Genomic DNA, 26859 nt, shown 5'->3' with positions numbered 1-26859 from the left:
AGGTTTTGGAGAGAGGGCGGAAGGGGTTGAGGGACGCGGGAGGGGGAAGGGGGAAGGGGGGACCTGAATAAGACTATTCTTGGGGTAGACCATTGCTGTTCAGGCACTGGATATGCAGAGAGGACAACCCAAACTAGCCTGCGCTGCTCGTCACAGACCCAGCGCTTCCGCGTCATAACGCGTACTACTGTGGGCCATTGGTGCGTAGAGAGAGAGAGAGAGTGAGAGGAGGGAGGGGAGAAGGTGGTGACGGATCTGCTCCTCTGTAACTTGCTATACTGCTATGTGCTATCAGCAGGGAAGGCTTCGACTCTAAAATGTACAATAAATGTACAATAAAGTAACACCGCGTGCTTATTTTAGCCATCTTTGCTAGACTCCTGAATATTCCTTCACCTGTGCGTTTTCGCTTGGTTACCGTACATTTGGACTTGCACTGAAGATAGAGAAAATCAATGGGGATATTAGATAGCCTTTTCGGGCTACACATTGGGATTATACATTGAATTGGGTGGACATTTTTCTCAAACACTTTCCATTTTTGAAGAAACGACCTCTGCTGTGCCATATCTTCACGACATTGAAAGTGACGTATCTGGTTACAAGGTAAATCCGTTTTTACTGTGCGGAGTATTCCGCGTTCCAGTGGTCAGTGGTTCACTATTGTCGTTGTTATCGCAGGTCATTTTAGTGTAGGACCTCGTAGTGGAAGAAAATAGTCTGTTTTTGCATGGAGCCACGTCGTGCTCTCTGTTTTTATGCCTACAAATACATGTATATGTTTTGCAGTGATGGTTCTTACCAACACCATCTATGGTAGGCTATTGTTTTTTGTTTCCATTGGCATTTTAGGAATACACAACCTATAGGATCTGTCCCGAATGTATATTTGTTTGCGACCAGTTGTCTATATTCTCTACAAATATGAACAATGTCAGCATCATCAAATTTAGAATCCTTCAATGAGTGGTGTCCTTGCTATGAATATATCACAATTGGTATGCTCATTATAGCCTAGCCTACTTTTTACAAGTAGCCTTCATCATTATTTGTTTTGTAATAATTTGTGCTGTTATTGAAGTCTTTATATTATTCTTTATTGTGGCCTATCAGTTATAATGAAACGCAAGTCATTTGTCCAAAGGGTGAAATATATTAGAAGAATAAAGACAGTGCAAAAACGTCCTTATCCTTATTAATAGTTATTTTTACTGGTAATTAAGTTATATTTTAAGGAAAAATATTGACTGATATTTTCACAAAATTAACCTAAATAAGTTGTTTGTGATCAGTGTGTGTGTGTGGGTGGGTGTGTATGTGTGTATGTTTGTGTGTTGGCCATGTTAATAGCAGGCCATGTTGTCTAATGATGGCTACATTTTATTTTGGCCTGCAACTCATTAAAGACGACCAATGTCACATCAAAAAGTTATGCGCATATTCAGGACAGAGAATGGGAGGTTAAAATGCGCTTTTGTTTCGATCTGACAGTTGGGGCCTTGGTCTCCGGAGCTACAGACATGGCAGACCAGAAGGAAACATTTGGACTGCAAAATTCGCCCAGCGGGTCAGAGTCAAAGGAATTACACACTGAGAGTAAAGCAGAGAAACAAAATGGAACTTCGAGCAAATCTCCATCCTCCCAGACGACATATATTCAACAGGTCAGTTTTACACGCTATTTTGTACTTCAGGTCTCAAGTCACTGCCTAGGTGTTGTTCTGGACCTGTATCTAGGCCTACGTATTAAATGTGGATATCTGTAAACGACTCATAAGAGGAGTACGTGCACTGCAAACTTTTCAGACCTTAGTGTGCATAAAAACGTAGAATTACCATTGTTTTGAACTATAGCCTATAGGCTACAAAGTTCCGTGAAATGATCATGTCAATCAACTCGATTAATCGCTTGGTAGTTGGTTACCGTAGTCTAGTCCTGCAATTATTGCAGTTTCGTGTATTTTCTTTGTGAGATTTTATTATCTGCCTATTTATAGTCAAATCACATAATTTATAGGCTAGTTATATAATAGGCTTAATGGAAAATGATGGTATACTATTTCAGAATAGTAGCCTATTGTTTCACGAGGTAGCCCAATGTGAATGGTAGGCTAATATGAAATTATATTATGTCAAGGTTTTTGTTAAACTATTATTGAATTTATACCACAGTGCAACATTTATCCTGTATGAATGACATGACATATGCTTAATACTAACTGGGCTAAATAAGCTTACCAATTGGTCTCCACTGCAAGAAAGGTCATATTGATATTCCTTTAACTTGTCTAATTTTGAAGGGAATGGAGGGGATAAAAGTGTACCTGCATGAGAGGGAATTGTGGGCGAAGTTTCATGAGGTGGGGACGGAGATGATCATCACCAAAGCGGGAAGGTAAGAGAGCAACAACTGCTAATACTGGCATTAACGGATTATGCGAATACCTTTGAGAAACATACAATTGCATGTGAGGTTATGTTTTAATCATTATTAGTAAATAAGAATGGTCAGCATTTAGTGGTTTTAGTTTTGACAGTGCTGTCTGAAAAAGTTATTTCGTCCATACATTTGCTGTAGACCTATGTCCACGGAGAAAATAGATTTTTACTAATCTTTTTGTGTTGCAATAGTGATAGCTATACTGATGATGTACTCGTTTTCTAGAGGGAGGCCTACTGTATTTACACTTCATTCTCTACCAATGTACCACGGCATAGTTCCCTAAATACATCTAAAGGGATAATAGTCGGTTTGAGACTAGTTTTGGGGCAGATAAATGTACACTAAACATGCTTTATAGCCTATATATCCTCAATTATTTTAATCCTGTCATTTTTTCCACCCTTTTGTCGTCTTTTTCCAAATTGGATGTATGATATTACTTTTTATTTATTTATTATTTCCTTATATTCTCCACGTTTGCCATATTGAAAGCATTATCGAGTGACTTTTCAAGACAAAAAGGCCAACACGGCAATTGGGCTTATTGGGTAGACCTGTCCTGCTCAGAGTCTCTCACGGAATATGGTTGAGATATTCTTCTACCTCAACTTGGTGTGAACTTGAATATGCATGATGGTCGGTGGTCTCTGCTCATGTTAACAAATCGTCTTGTGGCTCTTAGGTAGTAGCCTATTTATTATTCATTTCAGCTATGTCTCAATATCCTTCCAGTCTGCACTAGGTTCGTGTTTTTTTCTCAACTGCATAAAGCAGTCTTTATATTCTGTCCATTCATTTTCCCGTTATTGGCTTGAGACGTTATTATCCCTCCCGCCCTCGTTACCTTACCCCTTTCCATCACCTCGCGGCTGCCTCTTTATTCAGGCAGGTCACCCGTTTGAGAAACAGCTTGTAGGCCTGGAGGCTTGGATACCAATCGGCGTGCGACAGCAATTTCTGACGTTTTTCCAACCTGATAGACTCCATTTCATCAGGGTACTTGTGTAAACGTTCTGAACATATGCACGTATGTTACCATGCATCTGGTTTTAGTGACGCATTTGATGCAAAAGCAGCTAACGTTTATTTCACCGTGAAACTATAGGCTCTTCCTTAATACATGTTTTATTTTGTTGAAGTATGCATTCGCTTCAGTTGTTGCATGTGTGAAATTATGCAGTTGTTTCCAAACGAACAAAATATATATTAGGCTACCTAATTCCCTTACATTTGATTATGTTTGATTGATTGTCGTTCTACCTTTCATTTGGTTATGCATAGGCTATCTGACGTTGATAGCATATACATGCATTGTGAACCAGTGGGTTCACACCCTGACCCACCCCAAAAGACGTGCAGTGTATGCATAGTTGGTCATAAGTTGATATTTTAAGATAGCTAAGTTTGGAACAAGTTGTGGGCTTCTATGCAACGACTGTGCGTCAAGGTCGTATAATTTCCTTAAATTTTACAGTGTGATTTCGGAAGTAATCAATTGATATTAAATTGAGTTGAATATCGACTCTTGTCCATAAATGTGATTGCATAGACTGTAAATAATCAGAAATGTCCTTAAGGAAATATACGGTAACTTCAATCACCAATAGCCTATAGCAGGCATAATGTATTAATGTATGCACTTACATTGTGTAACTATATTGTTTCATTTGCAGGCGAATGTTTCCCAGCTTCAAAGTGAAGGTCACTGGTTTGAACCCTAAAACGAAATACATACTCCTGATGGATGTCGTGCCCGCGGACGACCATCGCTACAAATTCGCCGATAATAAATGGTGTGTAAGACTTGAACAAATACAGTTCCTCTGGGATCGCATCAGAGATAATGTCCACAGCCTTATGACAATAAGTAGCCTACCTGTATACAAGATATGAACATGTCATATGTAGCCTATTTTTGACCCAGGATGTTTCACTTTGTCATGAGGTGTTTTCTGTTTGCAGAGTGCAACACCCCGACTGAGTTTGAATAACTTTTCAATGCATTTCTGGAGCATATGGGTCTATAGGCATCAGGCTATTGCATATAGGTAGAAGGAAACTGTAGTCAATGTGCAATAAAGTAGCCTAGTATTAGGTCGTGTCCAGTTTATGTAAATAAAGCATTATACTTCACACATTGGAATGAGATTTATAATCAGTCCGGGGACTAAAAACGTTTTTTATTGAAATTAGGTTGGCCTACGATTTATGGCTCAGATTATATTCGAGGGCATTTACTGGTTCTTTAGCAAACTATTCATTATAGCTCAAATGTCTCAAAACGTTGATGTTTTGAGATATGCAGCCTTAGCTTAAGTACTAAACGTTTACCAATTCTGAAGAAGAAATAGCTTCCGTGTGGTGTAGGGGGATCCTTGGCAAATGCTGGGGAGTTGTTCTGACTACCGACTAGAGGTGGTTTATGCGAATTAATGAACTCATATTTGTGTTGATGTTTCCTTTGGTGAGGGTGTAGATCTCTTTAGACAGCTCTGAAATACAATATTCACCATCAGCGAAACACAGCCTATAAACACTAGTTGTTAGTGTCATGTCCATCTGGTCAAGAATGCCTTGTTTGGGTCAGTGGTTTTCAATGGCGAATACCGCGGATAATGATCCGTTCAGCGCATGTTGTGGAACTAATCTGTTTTTGGTCAAGTAGCCTAGGTTACTGTAAGAAAATAACGTTCGCCCTTGCAAAATAGCATGCAGGTTATTGGTTATGCTAATTGGGCTGACCCAACCCAACTGTCCACGTAGCACGACACACCTAATGTAGACTATAAAATAAAAAAATAAATAAAAAAATATTGTCGCGCAATAGCCATTTTTACAATTCTTCGTCATTCTTATTCCAACGGGTTGAGAGTACAGGCTAAACAAAATTAGGCTATAGCCTACGCGGACAATACTACAAACCAAAGGCTAGGCTACAACTAAAGGCATTTCTCAAACCTTACATTTCATTAACTGGATAACCTTGATAAAATCTCCAGTTTTGGAACAAACCCCAAGCCTACTTCCAAATAGCCTAACTGAATTTATTTCGAAGAAGCCTTGGCTACATATTAGCCTAAACCACTATTTCCGATGAAAGGGGAAAGGGAGCCTAAGCATTTTCATGAACAGCATATTTGAATTGTGAGAAAGTATTTTTCATGAGTGGAACAACTTTGTAGGTTAGAGGTCGCTTTTATCTGCTCACATAAGCGTAGGCCTATCGTACCATTTATAGTTGGGTTAATTTAGCTGTGATTTGAGTGTAAAACGCAGACTTTGGTTCTGTGATTCAGGTCCGTGACCGGGAAGGCCGAACCTGCCATGCCCGGGAGGCTCTACGTTCACCCGGACTCTCCTGCGACAGGGGCGCATTGGATGAGGCAACTTGTCTCTTTCCAGAAGCTGAAACTGACGAATAACCACCTGGATCCTTTTGGACACGTATGTGTTACTTAACTCTTCATATGTTACGGCTTTGTCTTGCAAGATGCTTGATGAATTTCGTAAAGGATTATAATGATTAACACATCATCTGCATGCATTAGTACAGACAAGAGGTCAGATGGCATCTGCTTCTTTCTTTTTAACGACCTATTATTATGAACTCCCAAGACCCCAGATTTTGTGATCCATGTCGGAAACAAAACAGCACACAAAAACATCAATTACATCATCTATTTTCTTCGATGTTAAAAATTGTGATTTTGGCTAGATATTTTATGGGGTCGGGGGGTGTGGGTAACATTTTGGCCAAATTACACATCTCAACAGAGAATGCAGGATTGGACAGATTACAATAACATACAATACAACAGTCATATCACGTATAGGACATAACAACAGCCCCATGCTATAGTTGACAACCCAAAAAACAAAAGTGGTTGTTATATAACTTGAAATAAGGAAGTAGATTATGCACAAATAAACAAATTACAAATGATATAAAGCTAAGTGATGAACGTCCTCTATCCATCTCTTGAATTATGACAGGCAAGAAAGTGTCAATATTGGTCACTTCATTGTTACTTCTATGAAGTATGAAGCTGATACGAATTGCAGTTGGTGGAACCTACTCTTTCTGCCCAGAGTGAAGCAAATATGTGATATTACTTCAGCATAACACACTGGGTGCAAACTAAACCACTATAAAAGGTCAGCACAGAATCAGTCACAGATTTAATAGCGACTTGTAGTCATTGACGATAGCTGTAGTAGGGAGTATGTTGATTGGAAATCATTTTGTATTGTTTGCATGTGTTGAAGTCAGTAATAGGCCAGATTTTACTCTCTTTGACTATCACTTACAGCACTATCTTCTGCCTGATCACATGACTCCATTGGCGGTGTGTGAGAATTGATAGTGATTGTTGCCTTGCCAAAACCCAGCTAGTAGAATGAAATTGGAGCTCAGTTCAGTTGGAATGTGAACGGTGTTGTAAATTTCGCGGCCAGAATTCATTTTTGATTGGTTGCAGTGGTTCCTGGCTTGCCCTCTTTCGTGTCCAGGAAGTACCATGGGATTCATAAATGAAATACTGGTGCCGAGCCAAAAAATATTCCATCAGCTTGTTGGTCCAGCTGGCTGAAATAACTTTTAGACGATTTATAATTACTAGCTTCGGACGTGGAGCTAAAACATGTCGGTGAGGTAGTTTGAGCCAGGAGGGACCTGAAACGTCTGGAAATTAGACAGAGCAGAGCAGGACCTCACCTCCTCAGCCAGAGAGCATGCTGCTATAGACCAGTGTCTCCTATAGCGTTTTGAAACCATTTTAATTGGTTGAAATTCATGTTTTTTATTACTGTATGTTTGGAATTGACTATGAATGTGAGTTTATTGAAGGGATGTCTGATATTCCTATGATAGATTTCTACAGTTAATTGTATATGGTCAATGTTAACATGCATCTTAATGACTATCTATATATATTGTTTCTTATTCTCAATAATTTAGATGGTATAATCTCAGCTATTTGGGTTACATGTTGCTAATTGAGCCTTTCGTGTCTATCTGATACCAATAGTATGCATATAAACATACAGTATGATTACCCATGTTCAACTTAGCACCTACGGTTTATCCAACACAACACTTATCACAAACCTAAACTATGGCTTTGATCTTCCTCTAGAATTGCGAAACATTTTTCCACGTTATTCATCTTCTCCAAAATGTGCTGGCGCTAGTGCGCTCGTCCAGTCCTCCCCACACATGTTTTTGCCAGCTGGGTGGGTTGTGGATATCTCACTGTTTATGTTCGAATGGCAGTGTGAGATGAGCAATAGATGATGGTGTACAAATTCTGCTAATCCAAAGTCTTCAGAAAGCTCTCTGATGTGGAGGAACTTGAAAGGCAGCCGCAGGGGACCCAGGGTGATCCCTCACTATCATTAAATACTATTATACAGAGTCGGGGGGAATGGAGATGCAGAGAGCCAGGCAGCAGAGAAGGCGTGTGCTGGAGGCCTAGTGGGTGGTCTGGTCTGCTCTACTCTGGTCGCCCCTTCATACAGACAGACAGACATGCAGGGAACCAACCCACAGTATGTCTGTCTGTGCTTCTTGTTTTTGTTTTGTAAGAAATTAACACAATAGTTTTAGTGTATAGGTTACATGACAGACGTGGGAGTTAATTGTAACCTTGTCTTCTATCTACATGTTGTAAATCAAATCATCCCAATGGTTTGTATCATTGTGAATCTGTTAGCCAGATAAAGGAAAAGGGGACACCTTTCAGTTGTTGAACTGAATGCATTCCACTGAAATGTGTCTTCCGCACTTAACCCAACCCCTCTGATTCATAGAGGTGCGGGGGGGGGTGCCTTAATCGAAATCCACGCCATCAGTGCCCGGGGAACAGTGGGTTAACTGCCTTGCTCAGGGGCAGAACGACAGATTTTAACCTTGTCAGTAACTTGTACATTTGCAGTGCAGCTGCAACACAGTCTCACAATCAATTTGTGCATATATGTACAAAATGCATTTCAGCAAATTTCGTGCGTTATTGTGCGTTTTTCTGTTTTAATTCGTGAGAAAAGACACGAATTTATGTGCAACTCAAGGGATTTTGCCTGATCCTACATCGAGTTTAAGAACACAAATTAAATATAAACTATCGCATATATATGGTTGTTGCAAAGGCTTGTGTGACTACTGGTTAAATTAGTGTCTTTTCGCACGAATTAAGTAGCACATAAATTAATGTATTTTCGAACGAATTGAACCACACAAAAATGCACAAAAACGCACGAAATCTGCTGAAATACATTTTGTACATATATGCGCAAATTGGATGTGAGGCTGGGCTGGCAGGTGATATACGCTGATGTTCATAATTTATTTTATGTCCCCAACCAACCTTCATTGAAGGCTTTGTGATGGGATTGGTGAATGTGAAGATACAGTGCCTTCGGAAAGTATTCAGACCCCTTGACTTTTTCCACATTTTGCTATGTTATAGCCCTATTCTAACATGTATTCAATTGTTTTTCCCCCCTCATCAATCTGCACATAATACCCCATAATGACACAGCAAAAACAGTTTTGTTAATGTTTGCTAATTTATACAAAAATAGAAAACTGAAATATCACATTAATATAAGTATTCAGAACCTTTACTCAGTTCTTTGTTGAAGCACCTTTGGCAGCAATTACAGATTGAGTCTTCTTGGGTATGACGCTACAAGCATGGCACACCTGTATTTGTGGAATTTCTGTCATTCCTCTCTGCAGATGCTCTCAAGATCTGTCAGGTTAGATGGGGAGTGTTGCTGCACAGCTATTTTCAGGTCTCTCCAGAGATGTTTGATCGGGTTCAAGTCCGCGCTCTGGCTGGGCCACTTAAGGACATTCAGAGACCTGTCCCGAAGCTACTCCTGCGGTGTCTTGGCTGTGTTCTTAGGGAATGTTGTCCTGTTGGAAGGTAAAACCTTCGCCCCAGTCTGAGGTCCTGAGCACTCTGGAGCAGATTTTCATCAAGGATCTCTCTGTACTTTGCTCCGTTCATCTTTCCCTCGATCCTGACTTGTCTCCCAATCCCTGCCACTGAAAAACATCCCCACAGCATGAAACATGCCACCACCATGCTTCACCGTAGGGATGGTGCCAGGTTTCCAAGAGTGACGTGTGTCATTCAGGCCAAAGAGTTCAATCATGGTTTCATCAGACCAGATAATCTTGTTTTTCATGGTCTGAGAGTCTTTAGGTGCCTTTTGGCAAACTCTGTCATGTGCCTTTTACTGAGGAGTGGCTTCCGTCTGGCCACTCGACCATTAAGGCCTGATTGGTGGAGTGCTGCAGCGATGGTTGTCCGTCTGTAAGGTTCTCTGATCTCCACAGAGAAACTCTAGAGCTCTGTCAGAGTGACCATTGGGTTCCTGGTCACCTCCCTAAAGAAGGCCCTTCTCCCCAGATTGCTCAATTTGGCCGGGCGGCCAGCTCTAAGAAGAATCTTCTTCCATTTAGAATGGTGGAGGCAGCTGTGTTCTGGTGGATCTTTAATGCTGCACACACTTTTTAGTACCTTTCCCCAGATCTGTGCCTAGACACAATCCTGTCTCGGAGCTCTACGAACAATTCCTTCGACCTCATGGCTTGAATTTTACTCTGACATGCACTGTCAACTTTGGGACCTTATATAGACAGGTGTGTGCCTTTCCAAATCATGTCCAATCAATTTAATTTACCACAGGTGGACTCCAATCAAGTTGTAGAAAAATCTCAAGGATGATCAATGGAAACAGGATGCATCTGAGCTTAATTTCAAGTCTCATAGCAAAGGGTCTGAATACTTACATAAATGAGATATGTTTTTTATTTTTAATACATTTGCAAAAATGTCTACAAACCTGTTTTCGCTTTGTCAATATGGGGTATTGGGATTTGTTACATTTGATTCCTTTTTACAATAAGGCTGTAACATAACAAAAAATGAAAAAGTCAATGGGACTGAATACTTTCCAAAAATATTCACACCCCTTGACATGTTCAACATTTTGTTGTGTTACAACCTGAATTTAAAATGTATTTAATTGAGATCTTTTTTGTCACTGGCCTACACACAATACCCCATAATATCAAAGTGTACTTGTGTTTTTCGAAATTTTTACAAATTCATTTCAAATGAAAATATGAAATGGCTTGAGTCAATAAGTATTCAACCCCTTTGTTATGGCAAGCCTAAATAAGTTCAGGAGTAAAGACGTGCTCAACAAGTCACATAATAAATTACATGGACTCACTCTGTATGCGATAATAGTGTTTAACACTCCATACATACAATTATCTCTCAGTCGAGCAGTGAATTTCAAAAACAGATTCAACCACAAAGACCAGGGAGGTGTTCCAATGCCTCGCAAAGGCACCTATTGGTAGATGGGTAAACAACAACAACAAAACACACATTGAATATCTCTTTGAGCACGGTGAAGGTATTAATTACACTTTGGAAGGGGCATTAATTAATACACCCAGTCACTACAAAGATAGAGGCGTCCTTCTTAACTCTGTTGCCGGAGAGGAAGGAAACTGCTCAGGGATTTCACTATGATGCTGCCATTAACAACATTGTAGTTACTCCACAATACTAACCTAATTGACAGAATTAAAATGAGGAAGCCTGTACAGAATGCAAATATTCCATACAATGCATCCTGTTTGCAACAAGTCACTAAAGTAGTACTGGAAATACAAAGTGTTATGTTTGGGGCAAATCCAATACAACACATTAGGGAGTATCACTCTCCATATTTTCAAGCATAGTGGTGGCTGCATCATGTTATGGGAATACTTGTAAACGTTAATGACTGGCGAGTTTTTCATGATAAAAAAAGAAACGGTATGGAGCTATGCACAGGCAAAATCCTAGAGGAAAACCAGGTTGAGTCTGCTTTCCACCGGACACTAGAAGATTAATTCACCTTTCAGTGTGACAATAACCTAAAACACAAGGTCAAATCTACATGGGAGTTGCTTACCAAGAAGAGAGTGAATGTTCCTATGTGGCCGAGTTACAGTTTTGACTTAAATCTACTTCTATGGCAAGATCTGAAAATGGTTGTCTAGCAATGATCAACAACCAATTTGACAGAGATTGAAGAATTTTGAAAATAATAAGTGGGCAAATGTTCCACAATCCAGGTGTGGAATGTTCTTAGAGACTTACCCAGAAAGACTCACAGCTGTAGTCGCTGCCAAAGGTGCTTCTACAAAGTATTAACTCAGGGGTGTGAATACTTATTTGAATTAGATATTTCTGTATTTTATTTTCAGTAAATTAGCAAACATTTCTAAAAACAGGTTTTCACTTTGTCATTATGGGTATTGTGTATGAGTCAGAAAAAAAAATATTTAATCAATTTTGAATTCAGGCTGTAACAACGACATTTGGAATAAGTCAAGGGGTATGACTGAAGGCACTGTAGTTCGTTTTCTCCCACAGTATTTATCTGATTCAGTGTTTTATAAATCTCAAAAATACTTCAGCTTTGACCCATTGTATTATCATGTAGAAAATCAACCTGAGTTATAATGTTGGCTGTTGGCTGTTGAAAGACGTTGACCCATTTTTGTTAAGAAGACAATCAATTTCATTGTACCTACTATCAAGGTGCTTTTGGAAAATTCACAGTGGATCCCAATTTACTCTCTATTTTGAGGTTAAATTGTTCCATCAGTTGTGAGAATCCATTGAGGTCATGTCTTTGTAGTCAGCGCATCCTCTCCCTTTTTTTCTCTGCAGCGTGCTTGAAAGGAACACAAAAAAACCTACAGATAGGAGGAATACCCAAGGGGCAAGGGTTCCTGAGGAGGTGAAGGAGAAAAACACTGTTTTGTTATCTCTAAATTTAATGAAATTAAAAACCATTAGATTGCTCACGGCTGATGCCCATGACTCCATAGTATGTCAGATCAATTAAGACTAAAGCCTGAGAAGAGTTCATGGCTCAAGTTCAACTGGGTGGACCGCCGTCTTAATGTCGCCAGCCTGGCCAGTGGTAGTAGTCATCACTTGGCACAAACTAGGTCAGGGGTCAGGGGAAAAGCATGGAAAGAGAAGATGTTCACGTGTTACAATGGGAACTCATCTCTTTTGACATATGTGCACTATCATGTAATGTAAACAGCGTTGTATGTATGTGTTTATTTATTACTGTCATACCCTTCAGTGATGGGCTTGTAGAGTTAGGCAACATATAAACTATGCACACATTTAGATTTTGACTGTACATTCTATCGGCTTATATATTTACATGCTTTTTCTTTCGAATTGCTATGATTAGGCCTATTGGTATATTCATGGTTTTATGATATACGTTGTATGTTCTATATTAGTATGTTTTTGTTCAAAGCAATAATATTATCTTCATTGTCTTGAATGGGTTTGGATTTATTTGAATGTGATTTTGATAATATCAGAATTTGGGTTTTGGCGGGATTATGCATCAAGAGAAATTGTCAAAATACAAAAGGCGCTTAATGGAATACATTTCTCTCTTCAGATTATCCTCAACTCCATGCATAAATACCAACCCAGGATTCACATCGTGAAAGCGGATGAAAATAATGGCTTTGGCTCCAAAAACACGGCGTTCTGTACCCACGTATTCCCCGAGACTGCCTTCATTGCGGTAACATCTTACCAGAACCATAAGGTAGGCCTACGCCTTCGATTTTGGACATATTTACGCCGTGGTATTATGTATGTAAGAATAGCCTAAATTGGTGTGAATTTGCAAGTGCATTATAAATGTATAAGCCTAATTACAATCAGTTTAGAACAAATGAAAACGTTTTGGCATATAGAGAAATCGAATTGTTGCATTGCCCCTGCCTGCTCAATTAAAAGTAACAACGTCACAACACATATAGTCTATAAAATCACTTCATGGATAAATCGAAATCAGTTCCTGAACATCAGAATGTAGGCCCACATTGCTGCTAAAGACGTGCCGGGAAGATTGAAAACTGATGAATGGGCTGATTATCAAAGATTGAATAATAAAGCGGATGGAGTGTATCCTTTCGCCACAAATGGAGTCTGACGTAGGCCTATGTCACCATGGCAGTGGCAGAACATGAGGTTCATGTCTGATTATCACTGATATCATATTCAGATCATTGACAGATGTGAATATGGGTCGGGGAAACCGCATGTCCGAAATATTGGACAAGGCACGACCTCAAGACACTTTAGGAAATTTCAACTGGTGCAGTTTCATTACATTTTTGTGAATGATACGGATTGCAGATAAGGCTCAGGGCGTAAGTATAACGTTCATACATTTTGAACGTTTTATTATATGCTTAAATGTACTTTATTATGTTCGAGCTTTATAAATAGTGTATTATTAACAGGCTACTACAGTTATTATTATGACTATGCATATTATTTATAATATTAGAGAAAATGTATGTGTTAGCCTATAGCCTGTAAGAAATAAGCCTAAACCAACTTGTTTTTTTAGCCCGAAGTTGCAATACATCTCGAAATAGTATATATTGTGATGAATATCGATTACAAAAAATATATATATGCATGCATGTATTTTATTTGTATAATGTAAATGTAGACTAATAATTCACAGGTTCGAACATGATTTCGCACATGAACGAAAATATGAACTGTTTAGCTCCTACTTTCTTTAAAGAATATTTAAAGTACAATTTTGTCACTGAATTAAGAGCATTTCAGTATTTAATAATATTTATTCGTCTTTATGCAATTAATGGTTACGGCTAGACACAATCCGTCTCCCATGGTACGCTCAGGGTTATTAATTAATCAGAAAGCCAACTTCCTCACTTGAATTTATTATTTGCTCAAATGTGATGTAGGCCGATATACATTATTTTCAAAATATTTTCAGACTGAAATGAAACCACTAAGAAAAATATAGGCATAGTCTATTTACAAACCTGCACTTAAATCCCTGGAAGATAAATGGTTAAAGTGTTGTAATTTACTTATTAAGTAAGTTTTAAATTCAAAAGTGGGTATATTTTCAATCATGTAGTGTGATATTGTCCTCTATGAACGTTCAAACATGCAACCACCTGTTGCATGCGCTTTATTTTGGCTGCGCATTGGAACGTTTATTTACAAAGAGAAGACAAAAAGAAATAATTTCAAACGATTACATTTTCCTCAAATCCGACCAGGCATACGCATAATCTTAGGAGTGTTGCCCAATCATTTCTGCGTCCGTTTAACATCCGTTTTTAACTATGTCTGAGTCAGATTTTACTGTGGGACAGAGGGAATGTGCAGAGGGTAAGGACCCTTAATGTGTCCTGAGCCAATCCGAATTCCCAAAGACTCTGAGAAACAGGAAATACAAATGACTGAAACTCTGAAGAAAACATTAATTAAAATCAGGGAGTTTGAGGGCTCCTGAGAATGCAACATGGGCTAATTATTATTATTAGGCCTGCCAGACTTCCAGACAGTCTATTCTGATTTCCTCAACTTTTACCACGAATACCTAATCAAAGAATGTTCCATCTGCCAATTAAGCTAAGAAGAAGTTATCATGCCATGCCTTTTGGGGGAACTCGCACCACCTGTTAACAGTTTATTCAGAACGGACAAACTTGCCCATAGCTATACTTGAATTGAAAACAAAACATTTCCTTCTGAATAAACTATTTCGAAAACAACTCGCCTTTTCACATCTTCTGTTCTCAAATTAGTTAGTTCTATACAGGTTACAGAAAACACTGGGCCTATGAATCTGAACGTATTGGCTACCTCTTAAAAATTATATTTGCATTATGGTAAATAGGGCTGATTAACAAATGCAGTAATCTATTATGGCTGAATGTTTGTCATGATTGCTATCCTTGGTAGTCAAGGCAAGTAGGCTATCTAACGACCCAGCATTGGTAACAACTTGCTTTGTATTTAACGGGGTGTTTAGGCCTATAAATGTCTCCAGAATTGTTAGGAAACTGTCACCCCAGGCTTGTAGTTTTTTTCACACGAACAGGGTTAGTTCATGCATGGCGCTTTCATGCAACGGCACACTATACAATATGTATACCTTTGGGCTCAGTTTGGAAAAATTCCCACATTTGTATAGTCTGGTATGAATTCGTCCAAGTGTAAATATGCTGTATGTAACCTGGTTGACCATTTTGTGCCATTAACATTTGCATTTACTATGCTATTCAAATTTGAAGATAGCATTCTTTTTCATGCCACCCTTTGTAATTTCATAGGCCTTTTCACCTGAAACACCTTAAATTATCCTGCATAGGCCTAATTGGTTTACAATTAGATAGGGATATTAAGCGATTAAATATCAGTTAGGCTTTTAGGTAGGCCTGTAGCCTATTTTGTTGAGCATGTGTAGGCTACAAGTTATTTTTGCAAACATTTTGTACCACCAACAGTTATTTTCAAAATGATTGCTTTTTTAATAAGCTAGTTACTTTTTGAGAAATAATTTTGAGAATCATGTTATTGAAATATGGTAAGATTCAATACCCTCATACTCCTGTATTATCCACACTAAATTCTACATTTGCTTCCCAAAGAAAATCTAGACGTTTGCCAAACGGACAGTGCATTAACGAGAAGCTAAAAACGTGTATGTCTCAATGAGATATATTTTACAAGGTTTCGTAGAAAGTGAAAGCCACCGCGTGGACAAAAATCCAGTCTTATTGTGAGGCATGAAACACAGCAGACCAGCCAACTAATTAGGCCTACCTGCCAGAAACCGAGTGCCCTGCATTCTGTTTAATCTCAAATCGTAATATTTGCGGCTGTTAGAACTTCATTCCATTATCCATTATCCATTATCCAAAATCTATGGCTTTGGTCCAATCTGGAAAATAATATAATTGTTTCCTAGATGGGCTACTTGCTCTCTACGCTGTAAAAAGTAACTGCTTAACCCATTAAAGAAATGGATTAGTGGCTACTAAAATGTATCCAGTAGTCATTAAAACTCAAATCGTACTAACTCATATGTCATTAGGATTTCTTATCACTTAATATTTTTCGAGTACTGTTTATTATTGAGTAAATAACTTTGTGTTCTGCTAATATAGTTCGTTTTTACAAATTATGATTAATTAAGGTTTTAAAGTCAATCTGGCATTTATTAAATAAATTGTCCTTTCTTGATTTCAATGTTTTACATATTTACTTAATATAATAAAGTAGTAGTCAGACATTGATCTCTGAGTAAAAACACTGGATTTATCTGTGTTTTTCTGATGTATAATTATTACATTTTTGCAAGTTATGAATTCCTAATAGTGCCATGTGGCTCTGTTTTTAGAGGATTGTGGGTAATTCAAAATGTTTACACTTTATGATACTTCTACACAATGTTGTATGCATGTTTGAAGAAAGTAAATTATATTTCTAAAATAGTATTAAGCAATATGTTGTGCTCAGTTGTAATTGATCATGATGAACACATATCAAAACCATCAGACAAATTGATGTTCAATATTGAGATAAGTCATTCCCACCCGTCAACAAGGTGTGCAGCAATCTTAATGAGAGGTATATGTAGCATCCTGTAATGCTCACAGCTCTACCTCCACTTACTGATAGAGGAATGAGTATTGTGCTCAACAATGCCTGCTAAGGTGGGTTAAAATACTAAATCTTCAAATAGATACACATTTTAAACATGAAGACACGATCACTCAAAATTACCAATCAGAACTACTTACGCTTGAAAAAGAAATGTCACAAAGGTAAATCATTTAAGTAGAAGGGACCCTAAATGTATATGTTCACTACAACAAAAATTAATGTTCAGGTAATGTCAAAAGTTATAGTTCAGAAAACAATGCAATTTAGTGTCAAAAAGTTCACACAAAAAAAAACAGTTAAGAATTTTACAACTTAAAAAATGAAGTTCTAAAGTGACATCACCATATATGTTTTGAACACTGAAATACTTTGAGTTGGGTTACTCGAATGGTTCTAGGCAAGGGTTTCCACACAAAAATAATTGTTAGCAGGACTAATTACCTTTTACAGTATATAGCTCCATGGGAAATTACGTTTCTGGCATCAACTTTAGATCTGTAGCCTGATCCACTTTAATATGTATAGAGTTGTATAGTACAGCAAGCAAGCTAATGTTAGATGATAGAAAGTTTTCATATTTACATTAAATTAATGAAATATGTTTTTCCGAATTAAATTGTGTGCTTAATGGTCTGAGCACATGGTAATTTAATCTACATGTTAATAACTAAACCAGGGGCACAGCAACCCACTAGTATAGTAGGCCTATTATGCCAATGCTTTTGTGAGGTTTCTTTCCTTTTGAGTGCTTATTTGAAAAGTTAAGATTGTCATACAACTACTGACCAGGGTGTGTGTGTGTGGACCTATGGCCAGTGTTTCATCCTAAAACCATCTTGATGCTTTATGATGTTCCACATGGGAGGGTGAAGAAGCAGGTTTTGAGTGAAGATGTCTTTGAAGAGGCTTTGAAGGACACAACAAGTCCTTCTCACAGAATATAGGAAAAAGGAAATGTGTATGACATTGGGATGCAACATTTTCTTTTTACATAAAATTGTAGGCTAATTGACGGTTGAATCACTTATGACAAATGTGCGGTCTGTTTTTCAGATAACCCAACTTAAGATAGAGAACAACCCGTTTGCCAAAGGCTTTCGTGGGAGTGATGACATGGAGCTCCACCGGATGTCCAGAATGCAAAGGTAGGACCTATTACAGGCACAAAGAGACCCATGATCGCCAATGGCTAAGCTTTGATTCAGTGGTTGACTTTTCTAACTCTAATAATCCAATATTACCATCATTAGAGGTTGTTTGGCACACTATATGGTAAACTGGAAGCATGCATTAGACAATGTAACCACAATTAGATAAGGATTACTGACATTCTAATCACAGTGTCACTTCACAAGCACCATTGTAATCCCTGAATCAGTGAAATGCAAACCAGATGAGTGTTATTTTCAGTGAGACCCACCACCCCCTGCCCCCCTCTCCCCAGCTGAGTAAGTGTAGTTCTTGAGCAGGGGCCAGTCTTCATGTCCCAGGGCTTTTTATGGCTGATCTGGCAGGGCCTTCTGAACTAGCGACATCTCCCTCTTTACCGGGAGGGATATTCCTACCAGTCGTCTGTGCATTGATGATATGGCTGGTCCAGCATTAGCATCGACCACATGGCTCTTTTCCCTATTCACTCCAGATGAGTACTTTCACATGCATCCACACAGTGTGGAAAACACATTTTCAAAGAAGAAAATCTGGTTTGAAACTTGCCCAGATCGGCCAACAAAGGCGTTGCAAGGGCTTTCAAACAGAGGATTCCTAAATCTGAGAAAAATGTTAAAGGAGTTTGGTTTACCATGCGCAAGGACACTTTGCCTCCCATACATTTTATTTGGAATGGGAGAACAGAACATTCTCTCTAATTAGCCACTGCAGGTGAATCTAATTTTGGTAGTTTTGGTTGACTATGATTTTCCACATTCGGTGATGTGGTACACATTTAACTAATTTCATAATGGAATTAGTGAGAGAAGACATAACAGTTTGGATGTTTGTCCTTTTTCTCCAAAACTATTTTACCTGCACACATAATCCATTTTTTATTAATCACTGGGGTGTTCACAAATCTATATTGTATATTTAATATTGAGTTATCTCAGTCAGATGTTGATTAAGTTGGTTTAAGTCACAATATAATACTTCTGCAAGTGGGATAGTTATTTTGTATAGACATTTGTAAATTGATTTCAATTGGCCAAAGGCCAAACCACACCATAACTCCGACATGCCACTGTCCTGTCTTGCCAAGTACAGTAAGCTCAGCACATCTGGTCTTGGTTAATATTTCCAAGGGAGAGCTTATTGCGAGATGAGGTCACTGGTTCAAAAGAAACAGTCAAAGAAACAGAAGTAGCAAAAATGGTCCATTCATAGATCCTCTAGATTAATGCAACTGGAATAAATGCCTTTCTTTCCACTGGAAACCAATCCTCCCGAACACTTTCTCAGTGGATCCTAAGTGGGTGTGACTCATTGATAGTCCATGTGGTTTGTTAGTACTGAGAAGGGTATAGTGTCAGATCATTGGATGAAAGAGACAGTGTATACAAGTCAGCCATGGTTAATGACTGAGGTCAGGGGCAGTTCTCAAGTAACATATCTATCTTCTTTTGCATGTGAAAAACCATGGTGAATGCAAATAAATGAACAAATACTAAAGATAATTAGGATGATTGATTTAGGATAATTAGGTGATGATTAAAGGTCCAATGCAGTCATTTTTATTTCAATATCAAATCATGTCTGTGTAACAATTAAATACCTTACAGTGATTGTTTTCAATTAAAATGGTTAAAAACGTTTTTTTAAATAGCTTCTTAGCAAAGAGCAATTTCTCAAGCAAGAATTGTTCTTGTACTGTCTTGGAATGGTCTGAATGGGGAAGGAAACCAAGAAAACAAGAAATAGAGTTCCAAACAGCTAGTTGTCTATGAACTCATTTACTGGCTGAAATTCAGGCCGTCTTTTCAAACAGCTCTTACACAAACATTTTACAATTTCACAGGATTATTCCAACCTCAGTGTGGAAATATATATAAGACACAAGAAAATCACATTTGACTGCACTGGGTCTTTAATAATCACTACTATTAGTAATAGTAATGGTAATTATAGTAGTTGTAGTAGTAGTACTAGTGGTGGTGATATATACTGTGTAGAAAACATTCTTTCCATGACATGGACTGACCAGGTGAATCCAGATGAAATGATCCCTTATTGATGTAACTTGTTAAATCTCCTTCAAATCAGTGTAGATGAAGGGGAGGAGACAGGTTCAATGATTTTTTTCAAGCCTTGAGACAATTGAGACATGGTTTGTGTGTGTGCCATTCAGAGGGTGAATGGGCAAGACAAGATATTGAAGTGCCTTTGAACGGGGTATTATAGTAGGTGCCAGGCGCACCGGTTTGACTGTGAAGAACTGCAACGCTGCTGGATTTTTCATGCTAAACAGTTTCCCGTGTGGTCCACCAAGAATGGTCCACCACCCAAAGGACATCCAGACAACTTGACACAAATGTGGGTAGCATTGGAGTCAACATGGGCCAGAATCCCTATGGAACGTTTTGACACCGTGTAATGTCCATGTCCCGGTGAATTAAGGCTGTTCTGAGGGAAAAGGGAGAGCGACTCAATATTAGGAAGGTGTTCCAAATGTTTTGTACACTCAGTGTAAATTGAAAAAGCATACAGTACGATAAGTGTTATGATAATTTCGTAACCCTGTGTGTGTGTGTGTGTGTGTGTGTGTGTGTGTGTGTGTGTGTGTGTGTGTGTGTGTGTGTGTGTGTGTGTGTGTGTGTGTGTGTGTGTGTGTTTGCAGCACTAAGGAATACCCAGTGGTCCCTCGCAGTACGGTGCGCCAGAGGGTGGGCACAAGCCAGAGCCCATTCAGTGGGGAGGTGCAGGTTATGGTCACTCCCAGTGGCCTGGCCTCCCAGTACACCCAGTGTGAGAATGGGGTCACCAGCACCTCACAGGACCTCCTGCCCCAGTCTGGCTGTTACCCCCTCCCCCACGAGCACAGCCAGGACTACCATTGCATCAAGAGGAAAGGTGGGCCAGGCTATCATGATATATGCATGCCAATGGGATGGGTTGTTGGAAGCATATAAAAGGGAAAACATTGATCACTAATGTATAAATATATAAATTGTTTTGCTCAGCTGATTAGTCTACAATATGTGTAAATATTGCAGCTGTAACTGTTTCCTGTCTGTCTGTAGTGGATGATGACTGTCACTCAGGGGAGCACACCTACAAGAAGGCTTACCTGGAGAGCTCCTCCAGCGAGGACGACCATTACTACCGTCCCGTCAGCTACCCACAGAGCCTGGGCCTGCCCGGGGGGCCCTACAGGACCGAGTCTGGCCAGAGGCAGGCCTGTATGTACGCCAGCGCCTCCCAAGGGGCTGAGCCCGTCCCCAGCCTGGAGGACATCAGCTGCAACACCTGGGCCAGTGTTTCGCCCTATGGCAGCTGCTCCGTCACCTCCATGCAGCCAATGGAGCGGCTGCCCTACCAGCACTTCTCCGCCCACTTTACCTCGGGGCCCCTGGTGTCCAGACTGAGCGGGGTGGCAAGCCACGCCTCCCCGCAGCTGGGCGAAGCCCACCACGCCATGTACCAGGGCCCCATGGCCCACCAGACACTGGGCCGCCAGTGTAGCCCTGGGGCAGGCATCCAGTCGCCCACCGCAGGTCTCCAAGGCAACGAGTACCTGTACTCGCACGGGATCCCGCGCACGCTGTCGCCTCATCAGTACCACACAGTGCACAGCGTCAGCATCATGCCAGAGTGGAATGAGAGCAGCTAAAATAACTTTCTTCATAGGAAAGGATGGAGAAGTTGGATAAAAAAAAGTCCCTTGATAAGGTTGGGCTTTAGATAAATCTATATTTATATTTTTGAAGCAGTACAGTACGGCAGTGCAGTCTCATGAGATTAATGAGGCATGACCGCCTAGAGCATTGGACTTTGGTGCTCAGAGGAACTGCGTGACTGTCTTTGCAGTTGACTTCTTACTGTGCCGAAAGGCAAACATCATGAGGCAAAACAAGGTGGAGAAAAGCATTGGCCATGAAGTTAAGGAGACTTATAAGGAAACTAAACACGTTTAAAACCCAATGCTTTTGCATGAGTAACAGAAGCACAGAAGTGGCTTCATCGGGAGACCCCTATTTTAAAACTGTTCTGTTTTGATAGTGTATTTTACATCTTGGTGTTGCATTATCAATGTTTTTTTTCTGCTGCCAATAGAAAGCTCTTTTACCTTTATCCTGTAGATTTGTAGATTTAACATTTGGTGAAAATAAAATACCTCCCGGTTTTCATTTTATTCGTTTTTTTTGTTGTGAACTGCTTACCTTCTATATTGAACGAAAATAAACGCAACATGCAACAATTTCAACGAATATACTGAGTTACAAGTTCATAAAAGGAAATCAGTCAACTGAAATACATTTATTAGGCGCACATCTATGGATTTCACATGACTGGGCAGGGGAGCAGCCATGGGTGGGCCTGGGAGGGCATAGACCCACCCACTGAGGAGCCAGGCCCAGCCAATCAGAATATGTTTGTTTATTTCCGCACAAAAGGGATTTATTGCAGACTCATCAGTTTCATCAGCTGTCCAGATGACTGGTCTCAGACAATCTCGCAGGTGAAGAAGCCAGATGTGGAGGTCCTAGGCAGGCGTGGTTACACATGGTCTGAGGTTGTGAGGCCGGTTGGATGTACTGCCAAATTTTCTAAAAACGACTTGATGCGGCTTAAATAAGCCGACTTATTTAATTCACTGGCAACAGAGCTGGTGGAATTTCCTGTAGTCAGCATGCCAATTGCACGCTCCCTCAAAACTTGAGACATCTGTGTTATTTTGTGTTATAACAAAAGTGCACATTTTAGAGTGGCCTTTTATTGTCTCCTCCACAAGTTGCACCTGTGTAATGAGCATGCTGTTTAATCTGCTTCTTGATATGTTACACCTGTCAGGTGGATGGATTATCTTGGCAAAGGAGAAATGCTCACTAACAGGGATGTAAACAAATTTGTGCACACATTTTGAGAGAAACACACTTTTTGTGCGTATGAAACATTTCTGGGATCTTTTATTTCAGCTCATGGAACACTTTACATGTTGCATTTATATTTTGTTCAGTATAAAACCGTTCTACAGAAATTCAGAGGCTGGGATTATTTTTTGTGGCTCTTTTGAAAAAAGTACTTGTTGAATTAATGGGTGATTTGTCAATCAACATTTCTAAGAGTAGAAAACATACTAGATACTTACGAAAAACATTGCATTGGTCTGCATTAGTTTGAATACTATAGCAGAAAAAAAATAGTCCTTAGAGTGACAGTATGTGACAGTATGTACTGTAGAGGAAGTGTGTATTGATATCCTCTCTAACTCTGGCATGTAGCAACACACACTTTGACATGGAAACAATTTGTTATTTGCAGTAAGTCTAGGAACAGTGTGTGAAAAATGGACCCAGTATTCGCCTGCAACAACCCACATGAAAAAATACTATAGTATATTATGGCATGAATACTAAAAGTATTCACTAGTGTTTTTGCCAACTTCACTGTAGTATACTGTAGTATTTGCAGTTAAAATAACGAGTGTATATACTATAGTAATTAATGTAGTGTTTTTGCAGATTGTAGTATACTATAGTATTTACTGTAGTATTTACTATAGTGTTTTTCTTTTATTATCTTTGACATAGAAATGGAGGATTTCTCCTAGAGTAAACCTACTAGAGAAATATTAAAAGGCCAAATTTTCCACAACCTGTAGGTACGACTGGGGTCTGAACAGATAGTTCAGAGCTCCTGCTCTTCTCTATAACCTGTAGGTACGACTGGGGTCTGAACAGATAGTTCAGAGCTCCTGCTCTTCTCTATAACCTGTAGGTACGACTGGGGTCTGAACAGATAGTTCAGAGCTCCTGCTCTTCTCTATAACCTGTAGAGAACACACTATATGGTCTATACTTGGAATGTAGGTTTCTCACTTATGGGTGGCACAAATTGGGATCTGGGGAGGGGAATGGTAAGGGTATATGCAATTAAATACTTTAGTATTTACTATAGTTAAACTCTAGTGTTTTTGAGGACTGTAGTGTTTAAGGGTATTGGTGAAAACCACAGTATTTATTTTGCGGATAGTACTGTAGTATTTACTATAGTATTATACACTATGCTACCAAATTCTACAGTAAATACTACACATGATCGAGGGATACTACAGTGTGTAGTATAGTATTCTACAGTATACTAAAACATTCTATAGTAAGTACTACTCATGATCGTGGGATACTACAGTGTAGTATAGTATTCTACAGTATACTACAGTTTACTGCAGAATAATATAGTAAGTACTGTAGTATTGTATAGTAAACTGTAGTATTTTGCAATGTGGAGAAAGCTAAGAAACAAGAAACCTTCTCAAATAGCAGGTATAGTTCTCATTCAGACACGGCCCTTATAAGAGATTGAAGCCAGCATTGCTGAAAAGGTGATTGCATATTATGAAAACTTTTTTTAATCCAATTTTTATTAGTTGACTTCTTTTCCATGTTGTACCGAGCAAATGTGTTGTATATCAATATTTTCATTTATGTTTTGACAACTGGCACTTCTCCCATGACTACAGTCATAAACTCAAACTGAGCAAACAACAAAGATAGGTATGGTATATATGATTTAACAATGTGGAATGTAAAGGACGAGAGGCACAGATTATTAATGACAAACCATGATCATGTAAAAGCATGGTCACTGCAGAGATTAAACACGATCTAAACATGCACATCAATACATACATTCTGCCAATATATGGAAGTCGTGGTATATGTTAAAGGTGAGTTTGACGAATGTACAAAGACTTATTTTTGAATTACTTGTAGTCGATAGAATGCTACTTGTCAATAGTATTTATTTGTTTCCCATATTCTAAATCAACTTGCTCCTGTTGTATCAAAAGTTGAACCTGTTATTCGGTCCTGTTCTTTTTGTTTCTTTGTTATTTAGGCTCCATTTATTTTCTTTTTTAATCATACTGCTTTAGAAATCAGGACATTCATTTAGATGGCAAAAGTCTAAGAGAGAGAGAGAGAGATGGATTATGTTGCTGTAAATAAACACGTGTAAATAGAATAAAGAATACTTGCAATACATTTAAGAGCATTCTGTCTTTTCTCATTTGACCTCTTTTTTTTTTAATGATGCTTTTTGTCCTTTGTTTACATACACATCATTTGTATAAAAGCAACAAGTTGAACATCTTGTCATCACAGTGTAGGTGGCAGCAGTAACTAATTGTGCCTAATTGTCCCCAGCATCTCTTGATTCAACTGATAATCCTGAGGATGAAAGGTCTACTGTCTGGCCAACCACTCTGAGCCCCTCATAAATTGTGTGTGTGTGTGGTGCTGGTTCACACCCTCTAGTCAACCCCTCAGGTGCAGTTGACCGGTTACCTTAGACATCGAGGACATATTGACCAGAGTGCACCACTCCTTGACCACTGTTTCAAACCACAGCCTGATGCACACATTGTATTATTTTACAGAACAGTTTGTTGTTGGACAGTCTAAATCAGGCTTGGAAGGTTCTCACTCACATTAATTCACTTCATGATCAGGACCATTTATGATGAAGTGTCCTCTCCTACATAGCACACCGTTTTTAGAATGATCTAATTGAAAGCTATATCAATTCATTATACTACAAACAATTTCTGTAAAAATGTGGATGTGGACAAGTTTGATGTTGCAATGAGTAAAGAATGAGATGCAGCGCAGGGAGTGGCAAAGCTCTATCAATCAATGTGAAATTATTTTCTTGGTTGGGTTAGTGGAAGTATACAGATGTGGATCTTAATTTGATCACTCTGTTGTTGCCGATAATTTTTGCTGTGCTGCAGGAAGTACAGATGAGCTTCGTGATTTGCATAAATTCACTGTAAATCCACACTAAACAGAGTTATATTAACAGTAATCCACTTTTCATGTAGCCTCATTTTGACCAGCTAATAGCCTAACCACTGATCAAGTAACATTATGGAGTAAACGTTCAAATCCTGTTGCTACAGGATTATTTTGCTGTGACAATACAGGTCAAATTAAGATCCAAAACCTGTAACAGTTCATTTCACATCCCAGCACACATATGTGTCACTCGGTATTAGAGGATATCACAAGATGATACATTAGATGACCAAAAGTATATGGACACCTGCTCATCGAACAGCTCATTCGAAAATCTTGGGGATTAATATGGAGTTGGTCCACCCTTTGGTGCCATAACAGCCATAACAGGGACTTGCTTCCATTCAGCCACAAGAGCATTAGTGAGGTCGGGCACTGATGTTGGGCGATTAGGCCTTGCTCGCAGTCTGCATTTCAATTCATCCCAAAGGAGTTCGATGGGGTTGAGGTCAGGGCTCTGTGCAGGTCAGTCAAGTTCTTCCACATCAATCTTGACAAACCATTTCTGTATGGACCTCGCTTTGTGCACAGGGGCATTGTCATGCTGAAAAATGAAAGAGCCTTCCCCAAAATGTTGCTACAAAGTTGGAAGCACACAATTGTCTAGAATGTCATTGTATGCTGTAGAGTTAAGATCTTCCTTCACTGGAACTAAAGGGCCTAGACCAAATCATGAAAAACAGCCCCAGACCATTATTCTCCCTCCACCAAACTTTACAGTTTGCACTATGCTGTCGGGCAGGTAGCATTTTACTGGTATCCGCCAAACCCAGATTCATCCGTCCGACTGCCAGACGGTGAAGCGTGATTCATCACTCCAGAGAACGTGTTTCCACTGCTCCAGAGTACA

General features: G+C 39.2%; 1 protein-coding gene across 2 annotated transcripts; it reads left to right on the top strand.

Moving 5' to 3' along the window:
- Positions 1–226: 226 nt before the first annotated feature.
- On the top strand, positions 227–25196 carry LOC118373209 (T-box transcription factor TBX5-A-like). Of its 2 annotated transcripts, XR_008062800.1 has the most exons (10): positions 227–606; positions 1492–1664; positions 2301–2395; positions 4117–4236; positions 5740–5887; positions 12947–13099; positions 18055–18146; positions 20831–21063; positions 21234–23931; positions 23990–25196. XR_008062800.1 is itself a non-coding variant. In XM_035759298.2 (9 exons), exons 2-9 carry the CDS (start codon positions 1521–1523, stop codon positions 21821–21823), a joined length of 1575 nt encoding a protein of 524 aa, XP_035615191.1. In that variant the 5' UTR covers positions 227–606; positions 1492–1520; the 3' UTR covers positions 21824–25196. The 2 variants fall into 2 exon arrangements, 1 of the variants encoding a protein (XP_035615191.1); XM_035759298.2 differs by having other exon boundaries at positions 21234–25196.
- Positions 25197–26859: the final 1663 nt, after the last annotated feature.

Source organism: Oncorhynchus keta, chromosome 13 (assembly GCF_023373465.1).
Source record: "Oncorhynchus keta strain PuntledgeMale-10-30-2019 chromosome 13, Oket_V2, whole genome shotgun sequence".
NCBI lineage: Eukaryota > Metazoa > Chordata > Actinopteri > Salmoniformes > Salmonidae > Oncorhynchus > Oncorhynchus keta.
The sequence above is the reverse complement of the archived record's forward strand: the minus strand, read 5'-3'. Positions and strand labels throughout refer to the sequence as shown.

Coding starts and splice junctions, on each gene's coding strand:
- LOC118373209 (XM_035759298.2), top strand. CDS start 1,521: ATGGCAGACCAGAAGGAAACATTTGGACTGCAAAATTCGCCCAGCGGG. Junction 18,147..20,830: donor CGGATGTCCAGAATGCAAAG/GTAGGACCTATT, acceptor GTGTGTTTGCAG/CACTAAGGAATACCCAGTGG. Junction 21,064..21,233: donor CCATTGCATCAAGAGGAAAG/GTGGGCCAGGCT, acceptor GTCTGTCTGTAG/TGGATGATGACTGTCACTCA.